This window comes from Lipophrys pholis, assembly GCF_963383615.2.
Source record: "Lipophrys pholis genome assembly, chromosome: 11".
Lineage (NCBI taxonomy): Eukaryota > Metazoa > Chordata > Actinopteri > Blenniiformes > Blenniidae > Lipophrys > Lipophrys pholis.
In genome coordinates this window covers 24,212,834-24,232,912 of record NC_137631.1, presented here as the reverse complement: position 1 = coordinate 24,232,912, position 20,079 = coordinate 24,212,834, and the positions used below count along the sequence as shown (strand labels likewise).

Below are 20,079 nucleotides of genomic sequence, written 5' to 3'. Positions count from 1 at the left end.
AGCGCAATGGCTTGATGTGTCCACCAGGTGGATGTCAAGAGGGATTGCGATGACCCACGCGACCACTAGAGGCGTTTGACTCGCTCTTTCTGGGGACGTGGCGATTGCTTAACGGCCAGATAAACAAGACGTCCGTCGAGCGCGCATGCGCGAGGCCGGTCTAGGAGCGAGGCAGTCTACCGAGGGCGTAACGAACGGGCGGTTCCGTTGACCCAGTTCGGAGCGCCGGAGTCCTAAGTGGAGGTCGGGACCTGCAGTTAGAACTCTTGTGATCGAGGCAGATGTGCTCTTGCAGCAGATAACAGTTGGGTGTTACATGCAGTTGTGTGTGTCTGTGTCCTTATCTGATCAGGTAAGGGGGGCTCATGGCTGTGGGGGATCACAGGCAGATCACAGGCAGATCAGGATTAGTAGAAGGAGGAGGGGGAATGAGAGCGAAAGACAGAGAATTCTGGCGACGCTCGGTTCTGAACCCCGGTTCCTCCACCCAGAACTTCCAGTGGACTGGAGCTCACTTGGACCTCTGGTTCTGAGTTGGAAAACCCAATTCCCGGACTTGGTTGGTGCGCGTGAACGCGCGTACACAAACCTATGAGATGCTGCGGCTTTCTGAGCGGCACATTGAAACACACACCATGTTAGCTTCACGCTAATCTAACAATATATCTGCCCAGACAAAAGCTCTCACCGTCCGTGGTTTTGTTGGACAGCACCGTCCGTGATGCTGTTGGTTCTGTGAGGCTGAGGTAACTGGTTGTTACCAGGTCTGAATTCAGTGTCCTGAATTCAGAGGCCTGGCTTCAGCTGCAGGAGTGGACAGTGGGGCAAATGATTTTGGAGAGGAGACGCTGGCTCTGGTCTCCAGAATCCCCCCAAAAAAGGAAAAATAGAGGAAACGGAAGAAATAAGCCAAACTGGGTCCTGCTCGTACAGCGGGCTGGCGTTGGTGTTTCTTTTGTTCCTACTTGATGCTCTCTTCATCATCCTGAGGCAGAGAGACATGTCTCTCCCTCGGTGGTCAGATTGAGAAGCAGAGAGGGTATGTTTGTAGGAAAAGCTTCATCAAGCTTGAATTTCGAACCCCTGTGGTGTTCTGGTCGGGTTCAAACATCCTCATTGGTTATCAACCTGGGAGGTTGAAAACTTCCTGGGTTTTTGGCTCGCTCCAACGCTGTTTTATGGCCTATTCATTATTGCTGGTGTTTCTCCTCTGTCAGAGAAACTTCTGGAGGAGTTCACTGGAATCTTCAGCCCAACACTACACACACACACTTTATCCATCTCTCATCAGTGAAATGCATCGCTGTTAAGTGCACATATACTTCTATCTCTCTCTCTCTATTTTTTTTTTTTTTTATCACTGTTCTTCATTTGGAATGTGGTTTATGTAGTTACTGTCCGTTGTTGCAGTTTCTCCACCTTAGTTGCCAAGCAGGAAAAAAAACCCCACCCTCATCTGGTCAGAGGAGACAGGGCTGAGATTGTTGCTCCTCTTTTCAAAACCACCAAGTAACCTATTCAGTTGAGTCCAGCTCATTTAACCACAATGTGGGTCTCAATAGTCCTGCTATTCATCTGCCTTTACTTTATAATTCTTACAACCCGGAGGCCCAGGAACTTTCCGCCAGGTCCCATTGCTCTGCCAATAGTGGGGAACCTTTTGTATCTGAGCCTGGTGAACCCCTTGAAGGATATTGAGAGGGTATATTGAGAGTATATTTAAAAAAAAAAAAAAAAAACTAAACATTTTGTAATGTAGAAACTTTTGTTGTGCATTTTTACTTGTGTATTATTCACACAGAAGCCATGTTCTGTTGAATGTTTTCTGCTTTTCAAATCATGCTGTTGATATCAGAATATGCAGCCAGCTGATTGAAAGCTATTTCTGGCGAGCCTCAGGTCTTACTGCTTACTGAGGGTCATGCCTCTTATCAAAAGGTGAAATAAGTTTAGCAATGTGGCTTAAAAAATGGGAACTGAGAAGCATTTTTGAACACAATACAAAAAAAACCTCATTAAATATACAAGGATTTCGGAGTGTGTGGCAGTTATAACAAAAGCAATGTGTGGCAGGATAATGAAAACTTTAAAGTTTTTAATTGAATGATTTTCCACATTAGATTAAACCATGCTCTTTACTTAAGTGCATGTAATCAGAATCAGATAGCTGAGCCATGAGTCATTTCTTTTTGTGGTTTAGGACAGCATTAAACAACATCACACAGAGTTGTACAGATATACAGTCAAAAAAAAAATTAGGATACCCTACAAAAGTTTTAATTTTATTCTATCCATATTTGGAGATATGGGTATTTCAAATACATTTGAACAATAATGAAATATTCAAGTATGATATGATATCTGGTGAGGAATGAATTAGGACAAACCCGCATTTATTCCCACCGAAAATGGCTAAAATCACAAATAGGTGCATCACATCAGGTTGCACACGACTACAAGATCGTTACTGAGAATATTGAAGGAAGCTTGTCCTATTTAAACCTCAGAAATTTAGTTTGCCTTGCTCCCGATAGTTGAATGGAGAGTGGTGAGACTGAAAGAGCTGGTAAGGGATTTCTCAACACAATTTGTACACGCCTAGGTCTGGCTATCTGAGCAAGTTCACCTGGAGAGCAGATCTCATGCTGAAAGAAGCCTTCAAAAACAATAAGATGTCACCACCGGACCTACAGCAGGTTCTTGCTCCTGTTGAAGTGAATGTGCACGCATCGACAATCAGGAAGAGACTGAACTATTATTGAGCTTTGAGTTCCCTGGGAGGCAAGCAGGAAGGAAACCTTCACTCTCTCTCTCAGAGAAACATGAAGAATCCTGGAATGGCCGAGTCAAAGCCCAGATCCTATTGTGGGGTGTACATGTCAGAAACCCGTCAAACATCTCAGAGCTGAAAGGATTCTCCACCGAGGAGTCGGGAAAACTTTCCTCAGACTGATAGATGCCAACAAGGAGCGTCTCACTGAAATTTTTTTTAACAGTGGATAAGACTCGCTTTTAGTAGGGAGGGTGTCCCAACTTTTTTGTCATTTAGATAAAGCATTTTTGGCGATATTGTTTGTGTAATGAGTAAAACGAGATTTTTGTTGTTTACCTCCATTTAAATCCCTTTTTTTTCCAGAAATGAATAAAAACATGATTATTAGACATCAATAGGTAAATATTTAATGGAGTGTCCTGATTTGTTCACACGACTGTACACACATAATCACATAGCATTTACAGACATACATAAATAAACATGTACACATAATTAAAGTATATATACACATTTACACATAGACGTGACTATGCCTATATGTATTGGTGTTAGTGTGGGAATCCTTATACAAAGTGAAGAATTATATTAGGAAATATGTTCTGCACTATATAGAGGCTACCACTTTAAAGTCACATTAGGTTATCATATTTAAATACTACTGCTACAGTGGCAAGAAAAAGCATGTGACTGATGTGAAATAAAGGTGTTATTCTTTTTTTTTTATAATCTTGTGCGCACGACTTAATATTTTGTGGGAACAAGTTGTCTTGTCCAAAGAAGATAACAACTCGCAATCATTAACTTGTGCACACAACTTAACTATCTTCTGCAAACAAGATAATTTATAATGAACTCATGTGCGTCTTTAATGACTTCCAAAGCACACAGCCACCATTTAATGGAGAGAACTGAGCCAATCAAGTTTTATTTTTAACTTGGAATGTCATACAGGGAGGCTCTCGCACGTAGACATGGGATTGTTATCTGCAGGAATCGCTGAGTTCATTACTGGCCAGATCATACTTTCACGGTACATGGCATACCCAAAAACAGACTCGACACAAAGATGAAGTTTACAGAGTTTATTCTCACGACCAGAGGCAGAGGTATCCAGGAAGGGTCAGGCAAAAGAAGCCTCTGCAGGGTGATCAAGTCCAGATTTGGACAAAGTCAACGACATTGGCTGAGTCTGTTGTCCTTGAGTAACAAGACCAACTCTGTGTTTCTGAGTTTGTGGTGAACTATCGAGTGCGTGCCAGACAAAAACACACATCAAACAGTGCTCCCAGGTTAATGAGTCTTAAAAAAATAGAAAAAAGTGAACTGGAGTCAGGAGTTGCCATAACTGGAGTCCAAACTCCAGAATGAGTTTGCAGAATGGTGTTGAGTAAAACAAGACACATCAGAGGAAAACAAGGGCTTTGAGAGCAGTTTTGATCAGAGTTGAGGAGATTGGTTTGGTGAGTTTCTGACATATTCTCAAAACAAAAAATACATTCAACCCCAGATTTGCAAATAAAGAGTAATATGTTTCTTTTTACATGCAATCCTCCTATCACATGTGCTTTAATTTGACTTCACTTCAATTTAACTCTAAATGACAACATTGCCTAGTTTAAAAAGCACTTTTCCTAAAAAGTGACATGCCATGTTGAACTGAAGAGCAATAGAAAGTCATGCATGCAAACGCAAACTATGAGATGGTTTTTTGTACTTTACAGCTGAGGAGAAGTTATGGAAATGTCTACAGTCTGTTCATTGGTCCCAAACCAGCTGTGATCATCAACGGGTTCAAGGCCATGAAGGAGGCCATGGTCACCAAGGGGTTGGATTTTGCTGGACGACCCCAAAACCTGTATATCAATGCTATCACTCTGAAAAAAGGTGGAAATATTGTTTGAAAGCAGCATGTTCTGGCCCCTATCTCCTCTGGGATTATGATCAATGTATTTGACATTATTCAGTTGTTTTGTTGTTTTTATTGAGGGGGGTAATTTATTTGGTTGTTCAATTATATATTATATCTTCTTCTTCTTCTTCTTCCTGTTGTAGGAGTGATTCTGGCAGACTACGGTTTGAGTTGGAAGGAGCACCGTCGCTTTGCTCTGAAGACTCTGAGAAGCTTTGGGATGGGGAGGAACTCAATGGAGGACCGGATTCACGGGGAGATTCAGTACATCATCAAAACTCTGGAGGACAGCAATGGTCGGTCATCTGTGGGCCTTGTAGCAGACAACAATAGAAACACAACAAACAATCTGATGTGTGATGATGGTTTCATTCTATTTTCCACAAAAACACTTTCATACTTTAATTTATGATCTTTACAGGGAAAACCATGAGTCCTCACATTTTGTTTCACAACGCCGCTTCAAACATCATCTGCCAGGTCCTGTTTGGTAAACGCTACGAATACGACGACGAGTTCATCACAGATATGGTTCAGTCCATCACTGAGAATGTCAAATTAGTCAATGGCCCGTGGTCGATGGTAAGTTAAAGCAGAGGCGACAAGCCAAGCTGCAGCAGGCTGCTTGCTGGCACTCCAACAACGTGAAACGAAAGCTCAGGCTCTGTCAGGAATGTGGAGGAAACACACATTCTTATCCACTCCGGGAATGAATATATCAGCCCTGATTTAATTAACTACTCAGTAAAATACTTGGAAATTACAAATAAAGCTAGATATTTTAAGACTTTAGGTGAGAATAAACAAACCCTGTGTGTCATTTATAGAAAGTAAAATCAGTTGTAAAGCATTAGACTGATAAGAATAAAAATCAGTAAATTACATAAATGTCTTGCATGTTTGTTCTATAACTGTCCTAATACAAGATGTATTATTTGCCAAAAATAACCCTAAGTATCACTTGCTATTATCAGAGGAGGTAAGTTTGAAAAGGGACACTTCAGAGTTTTCAAGTTAAACACCAACGTTTTGTTTTTTTTAATTGAAATGATTAAAACAAACAAGAGGTACATTCAATAAAAATAAAATGAATAATAAAAGATAAATAGAATTATTCTCCTGCCTTCTCTTCTTTCCTTTATTTCACCAGCTGTACGATTCCTTTCCCTTCATTCGTAACCTGCCGCTACCCTTCCAAAAGGGCTTCAGCAATACAGAGGTGTTGGGGGCTGAAGATTCCATGAACTCCTCAAGAGGCTTGCTCCCCCGAAGGAAAACACTAGCAACAATGGATAGGCCATAAAACAGCAGGGGAGCGAGCCAGACCCCGGAAGTGGCCAATGAGGATGCTTGAATCCGACCCGAACACACCACAGGGGTCCAAACCCAAGTTGGTGAGACTCACTTCCTCCCAAAACTCTCGGCTTCTCAACTGACCTCCGAGGGAGAGACATCGCTTTCCCTCCTCAGGATGGTAAAGAGAGCAAAAGAACAGAAGAAACACCAACGCCAGCCAGCTGGACGAGCAGGACCCAGTTTGGACTACATCTTCTGTTTTCCTCTATTTTTCCTGTTTTTGGGGGACTCTGGAGACCAGAGCCAGTGTCGCCTCTTCTCTAAAACCATCCTCTCAGCTGTCCACTGCTGCAGCTGGAGCCAGGCCTCTGAATTCAGGACGCTGAATTCAGAGCCGGTAACAACCAGTTACCACAGCCTCCCAGAACCAACAGCACCAAAGAACTATAAGGGTGAGCGCTTTTGTCTGGGCAGAGAATAGTTAGAATGATGTTCTGTTGAAAATGCAATGTGTTTCCATGTGCCGCTCAGAAGGCAGCAGCATCTCATGTTGTTTGTGTATGCGCATTCACGCGCACCAAGTCCAGAACTCTGGTTTTCCACCTCAGAACCAGAGGTCCAAGTGAGCTCCAGGCCCACTGGGAGCTCTGTGTGGAGGAACCAGGGTTCAGAACCGAGCGTCGTCAGAATTCTCTGTCTTTCTCTTGTCTTCATCCTCTCTCATTCTCCCCCTTTCTCCACTAACCCGGATCTCCTCGCAGCCCTGCTCCCCCCTTATCTGATCGAGATAAGCTCACCTCTGCATGTAGCACCAACTGCATGTAACCTGCTGCAGAGCAGATCTGCCTTGATCACAAGAGTTCTAACTGCAGGAACCGACCTCCACTTAGGACTCAGGTGCTCAGAACCGGGCCAACGGAACCGCCCGTTCGTTACGCCCTCGGTAGACTAACTCGCTCCGAGACCGCACGCGCGCTCGACGGACGTCTTGTTTATCTGGCCGCTAAGCAACCGCCGCGTCCCCAGAAAGAGCGAGTCAAACGCCTCTAGTGGTCGCGTGGGTTATCGCAATCCCTCTTGACATCCACCTGGTGGACACATCAAGTCATTGCGCTCTCCCTCTGCGCGGCGCCGCACGCCCCTAGTGGTCGTCACAGTCACCGCATTGACCCACCAACGTCTACCTCCACCTGGTGGACGTTCGAGGTCATTACACCCCCTCACATTAACCCGAAGACGTCTGCCTCCACCTGGTGGACGTTCGAGGTCATTACACCCACTCACTCCAGACCACACACACGCACGCACGCACGCTCGCACGCACGCACGCACGCACACACGCACGCACGCACGCACACACACACACACACTCTTTGTACATAGTGTTTGCTGTTTAATAGATTAGATCTCCGTGTTAGATGTCGTTTGCTATTTGAATGTGTTGATTTATGAGATGATTTCCGAATTATTTATGAATTAATACATTTTTATTAATAAACGCCTGTTAGCTGAATTGTACGCTTCTTGGTGATTATTGTGTATTTATTGTTGACAATTCACTGGTTTGTAACAGTCTGTGCTCGGATCTCACACCTTCCATTCTATTTAAGATTGTTATATTTTATGCAGAAATATTAACTAACTTAAATAAACTTTTTACAACCGAGACAGATATTTTGGTATTAGCTATTTCCAGTTTATCTGGTGGTGCCCCGATTTATTATTAATACATAAATAAGAAATTTATGCAAATTAATAATTTTTTTATTAAATTTTTTTTTTGATATTTTTTCATTTTTAAAGTAATTATTCAATTACCTTAGGAGTTGTTAATGAGTAAATGACCGTTTACTTCCATTAATAATTTAAATTATTCATAAATTACTTCCAGTGATTTATTACTTTTAGTAATCTATTACTTACAGTAATTATATGCTAATAACCAACCATAAATCCCAACAGAGGTAATGTTAACCACACACAGCACCTGTTACTGTGAGCACTCTTTACACTATAAGATAGAATGTTGGGTCACGCATATTATAGTCTATGTTAATCCACAATTCCGTATTAATCCATATTATGAGGGACGACTTGTGTTTTTCAGAGAATACACTCTTATTTGATGACTGAGCACAAGAAGACCAGAGTCCTCGGAGAACCTCGAGACTTCGTAGACTGTTACCTGGATGAAATGGCTCAGGTGTGTTCGCTGCAGCGGTTTGAACATCAGACAACCATTAACGTAGTCTCTTGATGACTTCAGCTTGGCTGTCGCTGTCTCTTCTGCAGAGAGTCGAGGATTCCTTATTTTCAGAAGAGCAGCTGTGTAGGAATGCTCAAGATCTTTACATCGCCGGGACCGACACCACCTCCAACACCCTGCTGGCTGGTTTTCTCCACCTTACAAACAACCCACACGTACAAGGTACACCTGCAAGTCTTCAGAAAGAGAACTGTTTGGTTTGAAGCAGTAATACTCTTCAGTTTTAAAGTTATTACTTCAATGCAATCCTCAACCCAGACAGTCTGTATTGAATATCATGGAGACGAAAGGAAAACCTTTTTTTTTTTGCCATTGTTTGTAGGTAATGGCTCATGTTCTTTTTTTCATTCATGTTTTATGATGTAATGATTTAAAATGTTGAATACAACGTTGTCTCGCAGAAAGATGTCAGCAGGATATCGATCAGGTGCTGGAAGGGAAGGCTCAGGCCACTTTTGAGGACAGACATAAACTGCCTTATGTTCAGGTACCAGAAATATTTACGATTTCACTTGTATCAAATGTGTGGATGTGGGACTCATGTGGCTCAATGTAAAGTCAACTAACACGGGAGACAATCCACGTAAAGTGTGTGGAAGGGAAAGTGCTCTGGGATTCGCTGCCATGCTTTTATTTTCTCCCCATTAGAAGCTCTCTGACAACAGATAATCTCTCTCTAATCAGGCTGTGATTCATGAAATTCAGAGGATGTCCAACATTGTTCCGCTCAACGTTTTTCACTGCACCACCAGCGACACGGAACTCATGGGATATTCACTTCCAAAGGTAACGGCTTACTGTTTGGCAATGTTTCAGCCAGAAAGTGAAAAGATCCCTCAATATCTGTTTTTCCTCTTCAGGGCACTATGGTCATTGAGAACATGGCCTCTGTTCTGCATGAGGAAGGACAGTGGAGGTTCCCTCATGAATTCAACCCTGAAAACCTCCTGAACGACAAGGGAGAGTTTATTAAACCGGAGGCCTTCATGCCTTTCTCCGCAGGTATGAGTGCGTGAAGACATTCGTTCATGCACAGGGTGAATCAAATCAGACGACTAGTTTCCTATTTTTGAAATTTTTGAAAATGTTTTCTGGGTCTCAGGTCCTCGGGTGTGTGTCGGAGAGGCTCGCATGGAGCTCTTCCTCATCCTGGTGACTCTGCTGAGGAAGTTTAAGTTCATCTGGCCTGAGGATGCAGGAGAGCCGGACTTCACTCCGGTCTTCGGGATCACCATGACACCCAGACCGTATCGCATGAAGGTCCAACTCAGGTCGACAAAAGGCTGAGAAAAGCACAAATGTCTGAAGTTGATGGCAAATCTAGAAATGCTGCAGCAGTTAATCGTGTTTCACCTGCGCATCAAAGCTGCTCAATTCATTGGCCGCCACAGCACATCAACTTCCTTCATGTCATCATTTGTTCATTACAGCAACTCTCACTCCTCAGTACATTTAGATAACATTTTAACCTCTAGTGCCACCTCCTGCCCTTGTGATCTGTTCACTTTTAAGGTTTAAGCAGCGCTGCTTTTACTTTGAAAATATACAATATCATCTGAATCCACAAATTGTACTAGTCAAATATGTAACAATATATAACTATGATTTATTTATTTTTTTCTGTCAGTTATATTCTCCTTTTCCTGAACATATCCCTCAGCTCATTATTGAAAGAATTATTATAGCTTTGAATGATGTTTTTTTTTTTTTGCCTCCCGATTCTGTACTGGTGACTGCCCTTTGTGACGTGTCACAGCTTGCAATAAACAGCTCTGCAGAGCCCTTTCATCTCTGTCTTCATGAGTCTCTCATTGTGAAAAAAGGATTTTAAAGTCCTTATAGGCTTTGATTTCATCCATTACAATCTGTAGTATCAAACATGTATGACCCCACCTAAAATCGCTTGAAATGAAGCCATAATTAAATTTAATGAGCAATGAAACATGTTGCTGTATATCAACAAATAAAAATAGCTTGAATTAAGTGCGTTGTTAAATCAGGCTTTTTGACAGAATTTTCTTAAACAGTCTTTGTAACACTGTGTACATGAAAATGTGATGAGTAGACAAATAGTTTAGTTAAAGTGACTCAAAGTGAACCTAAAATGACTCAGGATTAAAAGGCAGTATCCTTTTTAAACAGGCTTATTTTGCAATACCGCGGCACACTTGGTTGGATAAGGTCAAGCTGTGGGTGGGTTCAACGAGTAGTTCCGTTTCTGTGCTATAAACTGCGACACAAATCACACAAGACAGGACTATGATTTTTGTGTTGCTGCTTTGTTTGTGGATTATGGCTCCAGTTGGAGGGAGCGTCCTCAACATGGTTTTAGGCAGCCAGCCATCCAGCCATCATTTGGACTGTCAATTTTTCAGAAAAGACGGCCAAAAAGATAGCGGACGTGTTGCTCAAAGCCTCTAAAACATGTCTATAATGACCATCACTACTTGTCACTGTCTAATTTTGTTTCGCAAAATTATAGCGAATTATTGGCTCGAGTACACAACGCGCTACTGACTTCTGGTTTGTTTTGCGCCCAGTAACGAGCAATGTGATTGGTCAATTTGATACCATGTGGTATAAACGTTTTGAACGGCGATCTCTGATTGGTTTGTATTTCTCTGACTTTTCCTGGTGCGTTCAAATACCTGGGCAGAGCGGAGGAATTCGGATGAATTTTCTTTCCAAAATGCAGAGGAATTATATCTGCAGAATCCACACAGGTGGGACTAAATCTTTCAACCTATGATTGATCTGATTTTTAATTTCCAAAATGTTGACACATGTTTGGATAACTGCACATCATTCATGCTTTTAAAACGAATAATGAAATAATTTTTGCTGTGAAAATGTTGATTTTGATATAAGTATTGACAATCATCACTATCACCAATGAAAAGAAGCCATTACCTTAAAAGAAAAAATAAGTGTTAACAAGGAAAGAAAGTATATTGACTGCATCAACCAAAATGTCAAGGAGAAAAGGAAATGCATTACTGTGAAGCTGCAAAATCTACATGTCCCATTGTAATAATTAGTAGCCCAGAATGTATTAGAAAGGACCATCTAGGGTCTACATTTTGTTTTGTTTTTGTTTATAACAAAACACACATACACACACACACACTTTCCCGCTCTCCCAGGTCAGTTGCTGTTAGTCATCAATGTCAAACAGTGGAATAAGTTGCTCTCTGGACATCAGGAAGTTGCACCATGTCTTTATGAGTTATGTCAAATGTTTTTTTTTCATTGTTTCTGACTCATTTTGACCTTTTGATTCTCCTCTGCTTTCCCACTTTTAGTTTGAATTTGGATCCTTTGACATTTGAATCCTTCAGTGTGTGTTTTGGTTTTCATGTCTGGGTTACGGGACTTTGTTGTTAGTGCAGCCTGTCCTTTATAACGCCACACACAATGGTAAAATAACTGGAGTTCATGAAGAATACTTGGCTTTTACAGAAATTTCTGCATTTTGTATTGCTTAGTTGCTTGTGTTAAACATAGATTTTTTTTAACTTTTTTTTTTTTTTTTTTAAACTAAAGTGACTTGGATTTCCTCATTTGTGAGCATTTGTTAACAGAACACCATTAAAAAAATGTGGGACCCACATACAAGTTGTGTTTGATAAGAAAGTGTTTTACAATCATGCACATATATTTATTCCATTTGATCAATAGAATAGAATAGAATAGAATAGACACAGTTTATTAATACCAGAAGGAACTTCTTGTAGCATGGCTCCACACAGAATAAAGATAGATGAGGGATAATAAAGATAAATAAGTTCAACTGTGACTGGTAAAGATCAGTCAAAATGTGTATTTCAGCCTTGTTTGATTGATTGATTGATTTTGTGGCATAAATGCATTTAGATCTCAGCTTGAAATCAGTATTTCAAATATATTAATTATATAATATAATTGCACAAAGAATCAATGACTGAATGCAAATATTAGCATTTCTGTAACTTCTGCCTTGTTTTGAACAGCCAGGTAGATTAACAAAATTTCTTTTTTTTTTTTATAAAAGTCTGCATGAGCATGAGGATCTCTGGTTCAGTTGTTCCCTCCATCGATCTTCCCCACTTCAGAATCCTCAGTTGACTTCAGATGTTTCATTTTGGACTGTGAAACTAAACCAGGCTGCCCAGGGGACGAACAACCTGGCCATGTCACTGTGCAGCCCTGATTTCTATTTATTTTGCGAAAGAGCCCATTTAAAGTAAATTCAAGACTTTTAAAAGTGTTTTATGGCTCAAAGAAGACAGCTGAGAATCTTTGAATGTTTGCTGAATTGTATAAATGTGGTTCCTACCTATGGGTACTGTGTGATGGACTTGGGCTCAAACCTTAAATTGGATGAAGCTGTGTTAAAAAAAGAAAAGAAAAAAGGATGGATTGTCACAACACAAAACATAAACACCCTTCATTCGTCTACCTCATCTCTGAGTCCAGATTGCAGGAGCCCTAACACGGATACATGAATGCTTTCAATCATGATTGTAAAATTCTGTACATGTCTATCCTACCAATGTCATTGAATGATTCCTAGAGACATCCCATGCGCTGCCTGACTCCTCCATTGAATAGAGCATCAACAGAAACAACAAACAGGAGAAAAAAAACCAATATACCCATGAAATAGTAAGCAAAAGAAATAAAACGAGACAAAACAATGGATAAGAAGTAATAAAAGCGACAATAAGGGCAGTGATTACGGGAGAAAGTTTGATGGTGGAAATAAATCCAAAACATGGTCAATGAGAGTTTGCTTGCTCCCAGAGGGGTCTAATCTCTCAGAACATCGTGTGCTTGTGTAATGGAACGAAATAAGGAATGATTAGCTGAGAGACAAGAAAAAGTACAACTGGTACATCTAGATCAGCTGTTTTTAGTCTTTTTTAAAAAATGTTGTAATTTCCCCTAAAGCTCACTCTTGCCAAAGTGACCACCTCAAACAACGTATGATCAGCATTTCTGAATGACATCCCCAGCATTGTGTAACACGAGCCAGTTCATCAGAAAACAACACTAGTTTTTTAATACATTTTTAGAAATACAAGCTTGTTAAAATTTAATTTTCTGGTGAAATGTCCTCAAACTGACATGAAATAAAAACTGTGATGACACTTTTTATTTCACACTTTTTGCATGTATTTACTGCCGAGTTCAAACCATGTTCCTGGAGGTGGACGGTTGACCATCTCAGAACTCTATTTCCTGTCACATAATGCCTACAGTGTTTTCCTTGTGCAGGCTGTGATCAATGAAGCACAGAGGATGGCCAATGTCGTTCCTCTCAGCATTTTCCACTGCACCACCAAACACACAGCGCTAATGGGGTATTCCATTCCTTTTTTTTTTTTTTTTTTTAAAAAGGGGTATTCCATTCCTAAGGTAAGAAATAATTGATTGAAAAGGTCTTCACAAGAGCATTCTTAATAGCTTTTTGGTGTTGATTTGTGGTTCGTTTTCCCTTCAGGGGAACGCGATCATCGAGAACATGATGTCGGTGCTGAGAGAGGAAGACCAGTGGAAGTTTCCTCAAGAATTCAACCCTGAAAACTTCCTCAATGAGCAGGGAGAGTTTGTTCAACCAGAGGCATAAGACAGAGTGGAGCTCTTCCTCATCCCGGTGACTCTGCTGAGGAAGTTTAAGTTCATCTGGCCTGAAGATGCAGGAGAGCCGGACTTCACTCCGGTCTTCGGGCCCACCATGACGCCCAGACCGTATCGCATGAAGGTCCAACTCAGGTCGACGCAGTGAGGTGGCGCAAACACACGCGACACGCAACAGATTTAGCTACACACTCCCCAAACTCTGACCACAAATAAAACACTCTACTTAGTCAATCAGGAAACGTTCGGAAAAGTCTCCTCCTCAATCACGTTTTCAAATTCTTCCACCTTTTTATAAATTTCGTTCAGTTTCTGTTCTTTATTTTCTATCATCTGCTTTGTATGTATGTTATAACAATCTGAATTTGTAATCAAAGCTAAGTGCACAATGGATCGAGCTCCATACATTCGTGAACTCCTTTTTTTTCATCGATAAAGATATTCATTCTTGCTGCACGAGTATCTATCTGTGATGCAAAGGCTCTTTATACTGCATTTCTGCATGATAACATGTTTTTGTAGCCATAAAAAGTTTTTGAGAGTCCCGATGATTGTACCCTGACATGGATTGCATATGTGATATTTGAGCTAAAACAATAGATGAACAAAATTTCCATTTTGAGCGTGGACTGCTACATCTAGCAAATCAGTGTTTCATTTAAATTCTTCCCTTTTTTTAACTACGCCCAGATGACTCTACTAGTGGACAAGCCATTACAAGCCTAAACGAATAAAAGAGAATAAATGCATCAATCCCACTTCCTTTCGTTCTGTATAAGCACCTGCCATTCCTAAATTTTTCTTAATCCCACCTTTGAATGCAGTGAAACAAAGGACTGTTGCAGAGGGCTGGACTAAGGGTTGGGCTGTCCTTAAAAAGCAGATCAACCATGTCACCTTCTCAGTTTGGTCCGTACAACGTACAGTCATGTTTGTCTCCATTGTGCTGCTCTGGCTCTGTATTTGCTTCGTCGTCTATCAGCTCAAACCTCGGAGGCCCAAGAACTTCCCACCGGGACCCCCCGTCTTGCCCGTACTGGGGAACCTCTTGCAGCTCAGCCTTGAGAACCCCTTGAAGGATTTCGAGAGGGTGAGAAAAAACCCTCAAATTTATAATAGGTCATTGCAAATACATATATATATATTAGTTTTTTTTATTTAAAAATACAAATTTAAGTCTGGGTTACTCATGAGCATTTCTGTTGCTCTTTGATGTTGATTTAAAATATGCTATCTACAAACCTGGAGCAGATCCAACCAGCACTGAAGGTCATACATGCTAGAGACGGTCACTGCTGATAAATGCATCATGTAGGTCAAAGGCTTTTGCTTTACTTTATCTCATCTACTGAGACATTTTGTATGTTTTGAAATAACATTGTGACAGATGCTTTGTTATTGCTGGACAGGTATAACCAGACCTACTTTTCCATTTACCCTCATTTAAAATCTCCAAATACCTACATGATAAATAATCTTGATGTCCATATGAGAGAAATGTATCACAATGTTATACCTTTATAATACAGCAATTACTTATTATACCAATTCAATTGAGATCGCAATAATGCCAAGTGAGCTATGCAGCTTTATTGAGATGGAACCTTGCACTCACCTCAAATAAAAAATATCAACAAATCCTGTTTAACCTGGTTAAGTTGACTTGGTGTCACACTGACATGTTGTCTTGCTCTTTTCCAGCTGAGGAAGTCCTACGGGAATGTCTACAGTCTCTACCTTGGTCCCAGACCGGCTGTAATCGTCAGCGGGTTTAAGGCCGTCAAGGAAGCTATTATTACCAAGGGTGCCGATTTTGCTGGACGACCTCAGGACATGCTCTTTAATTTTGTCTGCAAACATAGAGGTGAAGAGGACACGTCAAGCCTGAGACAGATCTTAAGCAATCACTTTCCGGTGATAGGAAACAAAACCCAATCATCACAATACACTCAAACACTTATGTAACTCCTCAACAGCTGGAGTTAGAAAATGAGAGGTGTCGCTAAGGATGACCTGTAATTGAGATGGTTGTCAGTCCAGCTGCTTGCTCAAGTAATCGTCTCACTGAATGAACATTAAGTGACATTCTCTCTAAACTCTCTGCGTTTCTGTTGCAGGAGTAGTTCTGGCAGATTATGGCTCCACGTGGAAGGAGCACCGTCGTTTCTCCCTGATGACTCTCAGAAACTTTGGATTGGGGAAAGCTTCAATGGAGGAGAGAATTCATGGGGAGCTTCAATACACTATTAAAACCCTGGAAAAAAGCATTGGTACACGTTCAGGCAAACAGTGGGTTGGTTTCTTGTAAAAATTGCTTCCTGATGCTTAAATTTGCTTCATTTCATTTACAGGTAAAACTCTGAGTCCTCAAGTTATGTTTCACAACGCAGCCTCCAACATCATCTGCCAGGTTTTGTTTGGTACTCGCTACGAGTACAACGATGAGTTTATTAGAGTGTTTATTCGATGCGTCACTGAGAACACCAAGCTAATCAATGGGCCATGGTCTATGGTGAGTCAAAACACACTCACTCGGGAAGATGACAAAATGCCCTGTGCTTGCCTTTACATAGCCTCCTATGCCTTCTACATAGGTCAAGATGCCAAATAACATTTAAAGTTGATGTTTGGAAAAATGCAACCCCCCCACCGAAAAAAAAGAACAATAACAACAAACAAACAGAACATAAATAAAACTAAATATGAGAGACTATAAAAATGATCAAATATTAGATTATACAATTATTGTCTGTGTTCTCTTTTCTACAGCTTTATGACTCTTTACCCATAATTCGAATCCTGCCGCTGCCCTTCATTAAAACATTCAAGAATTATGAGGTAATGTTGAAAGTAATTCTTCATAAGTGGGCAGTGAAAAAAGAAAAAAAAAAGGAGATTTAAAGGGATCATAAATTGTGACTTTTGTTTTGTAGACTGTTGCGAAGTTTGCTCATGGGTTCGTGAATGAGCACAAGACCACCCGAGTCCCCGGAGAGCCTCGAGATTATGTTGACTGCTATCTGGATGAACTGGATAAGGTGCGTCCTGAGATCAATTTGCTTTACATCTGAGATGATATACTTAATTTGTTAAACAATAATGTTTAGGAGGAAACTAGAGCACCGTGGGCAAATCTACACAAGCATAGCAAAGAAAGGACTCCAAGGGTTAATTGAATAAGAGCAAAGACAGTTTTAGTTTTCAAAGGTTGATTCAGGTCGATTACATAACCCAGTTTTAGTTTTCAAAGGTTGATTCAGGTCGATTACATAACCCAGATTCTCAGAGTGGACAGAAAACGCAAATGCACAACCAGGTTCAAGCTAAAGCATTGTTGATTTAGGAGAGTCATGGACGCCAAAACAGAAATTAAAGTCCACAAAGGAAAAAAAAATACTAGGGTCCAAATACACAGGAATTAAGTAGCTGGATCAACACAATGACAGACCGAAAGCTTAAATGCACGCACTCGTTGGCTGGGCTGATAAACACAAAGTGCACAAGAGGAAGTGCACAAGCACAAACACACCCAACATGAACGTAGACATGAGAAGAAACTTTGAAAGAGCGAAAACCACAAACATGAATAATAAATAAAAAGAATTCCTGAAAGACAGGACAGAGGCCACAGGCAGCCCAATTTCAAGTGGGCTGGATCGGTGAAATAGTTCCATGAGCGCCTTTAAATGTAACGATTTTCAAAGTAATAGTAAGCTATGGTAATCTGCTATTCTTGCTTGCCTCATTGTAGAGAGGAGATGAGTCTTCGTTTTCAGAGGAACAGCTGATCGCTCACCTTCTTGACATTCACGGTGCCGGGACTGACACCACCTCCAACACCCTGCTCGTTGCTTTCCTTCACCTTCTGAACAAACCGCACATACAAGGTACTGCTGCATCCATCAATATGGTATATTATTTTAAATTCGATTTTTTATTCTTGGGGGAGCAGTCGCCCTGTCGCTCCCTGAACATTCGGCGTGCGGCCCGCTTCGCGGCCATTTTATTCTTAACACTGCCTTTCAAGACTGCCACAGTATGCACAAGTGCACTTCATGTACAGCTTGCAGGACTACTTCTGTGTCAACAAAGGCACATGTAATCACCGTCTTTTTCAGAATGTTTGAACCTGCGCTCACATGTTCCCAATAGATGCGCACCGCGAGGCTTGCACTCTTTTGGGGACAAAACGGTATGTTATTGACATGCATCCCTGAGACACTGGTGTCTCATTGCGTTTTCAGAAAGATGTCAGCAGGAGATCGACCGGGTGCTGGAAGGGAAGGATAAGGCCAGTTATGAAGACAGACACGACATGCCTTACATGCAGGTGCTATAAATAATCATGTTCATGAGTCTTTCCCAGGATAGAATATATAAAATACAAGACAAACATAATCCATCAATCTCCCAAGCTATTTTATCCATATTTTGAGTTTTAGCAGAAAACCCCTGCACAAGGAGAACATGCAAAGTCTGCAAAACAAATGAATCTGTATGTCTTTTTTAATCCAGGCTGTGATCCATGAATCTCAGAGGATTGCCAATACCGTTCCCCTCAGTGTCTTCCACTGCACGACTAAAGACACAGAGCTCATGGGATATTCAATTCCCAAAGTAAGAGTTGATTGGTTTAACAGGTTTTGGAAACACAAGCTGCAATAAAACTGTCACCGCTCAAATTTTGTTTCAGGGTACAATGATCATTGAGAATTTGACCTCCGTGCTGAATGAAGAAGGACAGTGGAAGTTTCCTCATGAATTCAATCCTGAAAACTTCCTCAATGAGCAGGGAGAGTTTGTCAAACCAGAAGCATTCATGCCCTTTTCAGCAGGTTTGCATGCAATAACATTTAAGCACATTCCAAGAGAATCCGTTTTTTCTTTTTTTTTTGGTTGCATCCAGCGCCTAATTTTACTTTGTCCCCAGGTCCTCGGGTGTGTCTCGGAGAGGGTCTGGCTCGCATGGAGCTCTTCCACATCCTGGTGACTCTGCTGAGGAAGTTTAAGTTCATCTGGCCTGAAGATGCAGGAGAGCCGGACTTCACTCCGGTCTTTGGGCTCACCATGACGACCAGACCGTATCGCATGAAGGTCCAACTCAGGTCGACACAGTGAGGTGGTCTACAGATATGTGGAGGAAACAGATATGCAGGAAGTGCCATTGAGCCAACGACTCATCACTGAGATGATGAAAAAAAATAAAAATATTGGTGATCATGTGTGGTGGTTTCATGGCTATGTGTGACCAGTTTTATGCAACATTTGTGACCTGGACATTATTGTTGTTTTGTTTTGCAAACGAAAAACAACAACATTGTGACATTATCAGATGTGAAATATTGAAATAATCATGTTTTTTTTTAATATATATTAATCTGTCTATATGAAGCCTGCAAATAATTTTGACAGATTGGAATTTGTTTTTTTTATTTTTTATATTATCACTTTGTGATGTATTTGTGCCTTTCTAGGCATTGTAGGTATTTTGTGTCCTTTGCTTTGCTATATATCTCTTTGATGTACACTTCTTGTTGATTGGGGATAACATATTTTTCTATTTTAGGCAATGTCACAAAAAAATGGAAAAGCCGACTGCTGTTTCATATATGTAACTTAGAACAGAGGCAGATATTTAGACTATTCAGTGGAAATAAACCTGATTGCTCAGTTTGTATATTTATTGTCTCATCTTTGTTTTCTTACTATGTTATTTCTTTCTACGTTCCCGAGATAATGAAGTTTGACTTGGACCTGTCAGGGCATGTCAGACTAATTTTGCAGGGACAAAATCCAACTGGTCATCTTAATGTCCAGAAGAACATACGTTTCCCTCTTGTCTTGTGTTTTTTGACAACTAATGTGTGATTGGTCAGGAATCTGATGCAGGCATGGTTAATACCTGCATCCATCAACATGAAGCATAGTTTAGCCTCCTCAAGAAAATGTTTTAAAAATTTATTTTGCACCAGGGATCGCATCCAATTTTGTACTTGTGCAATAACAAATAAAGATTATATTGTTGCAAAATAATATTTCACCTTTTGCATCTGACTGCAAATTCATGTCTTTTTTCTAAAAATTGTATTTGTTACTAGGTTGATGTTAGACTTCCTGGGTTTATAAGATTATTTGTTGTTTCTTCTCACAAGGGGGATGAAAGTTTCCAATACAAGTTGATTTATCAAGGAGAAACAAATTCTATGCTCAGGT

The 20,079-nt window shown here is 40.7% G+C and overlaps 2 protein-coding genes across 2 annotated transcripts; both read left to right on the top strand.

Moving 5' to 3' along the window:
- Positions 1-1,546: 1,546 nt before the first annotated feature.
- On the top strand, positions 1,547-10,034 carry LOC308116565 (cytochrome P450 2J6-like; the record flags this gene model as incomplete). Its single annotated transcript, XM_080474816.1, has 11 exons — positions 1,547-1,702; positions 4,498-4,660; positions 4,829-4,981; positions 5,107-5,267; positions 5,836-5,904; positions 8,089-8,184; positions 8,274-8,409; positions 8,649-8,734; positions 8,932-9,033; positions 9,108-9,249; positions 9,350-10,034. The coding sequence occupies 11 exons, from the start codon at positions 1,547-1,549 to the stop codon at positions 9,532-9,534; spliced, it is 1,449 nt and encodes a 482-aa protein (XP_080330942.1). The 3' UTR covers positions 9,535-10,034.
- Positions 10,035-14,773: 4,739 nt separating this feature from the next.
- LOC308116884 (cytochrome P450 2F2-like) lies at positions 14,774-19,892 on the top strand. Its single transcript, XM_080475347.1, has 11 exons — positions 14,774-14,956; positions 15,568-15,730; positions 15,984-16,136; positions 16,218-16,378; positions 16,636-16,704; positions 16,800-16,904; positions 17,618-17,753; positions 18,111-18,196; positions 18,382-18,483; positions 18,560-18,701; positions 18,797-19,892. The coding sequence occupies exons 1-11, from the start codon at positions 14,795-14,797 to the stop codon at positions 18,982-18,984; spliced, it is 1,467 nt and encodes a 488-aa protein (XP_080331473.1). The 5' UTR covers positions 14,774-14,794; the 3' UTR covers positions 18,985-19,892.
- Positions 19,893-20,079: the final 187 nt, after the last annotated feature.

Excerpts from the sequence above, each read along its gene's own strand:
- LOC308116884 (XM_080475347.1), top strand. The coding sequence starts at position 14,795 with ATGTTTGTCTCCATTGTGCTGCTCTGGCTCTGTATTTGCTTCGTCGTC. Across the intron at positions 16,379-16,635 it reads TCAATGGGCCATGGTCTATG|CTTTATGACTCTTTACCCAT; the intron begins GTGAGTCAAAAC and ends TCTTTTCTACAG. Across the intron at positions 16,905-17,617 it reads ATCTGGATGAACTGGATAAG|AGAGGAGATGAGTCTTCGTT; the intron begins GTGCGTCCTGAG and ends GCCTCATTGTAG.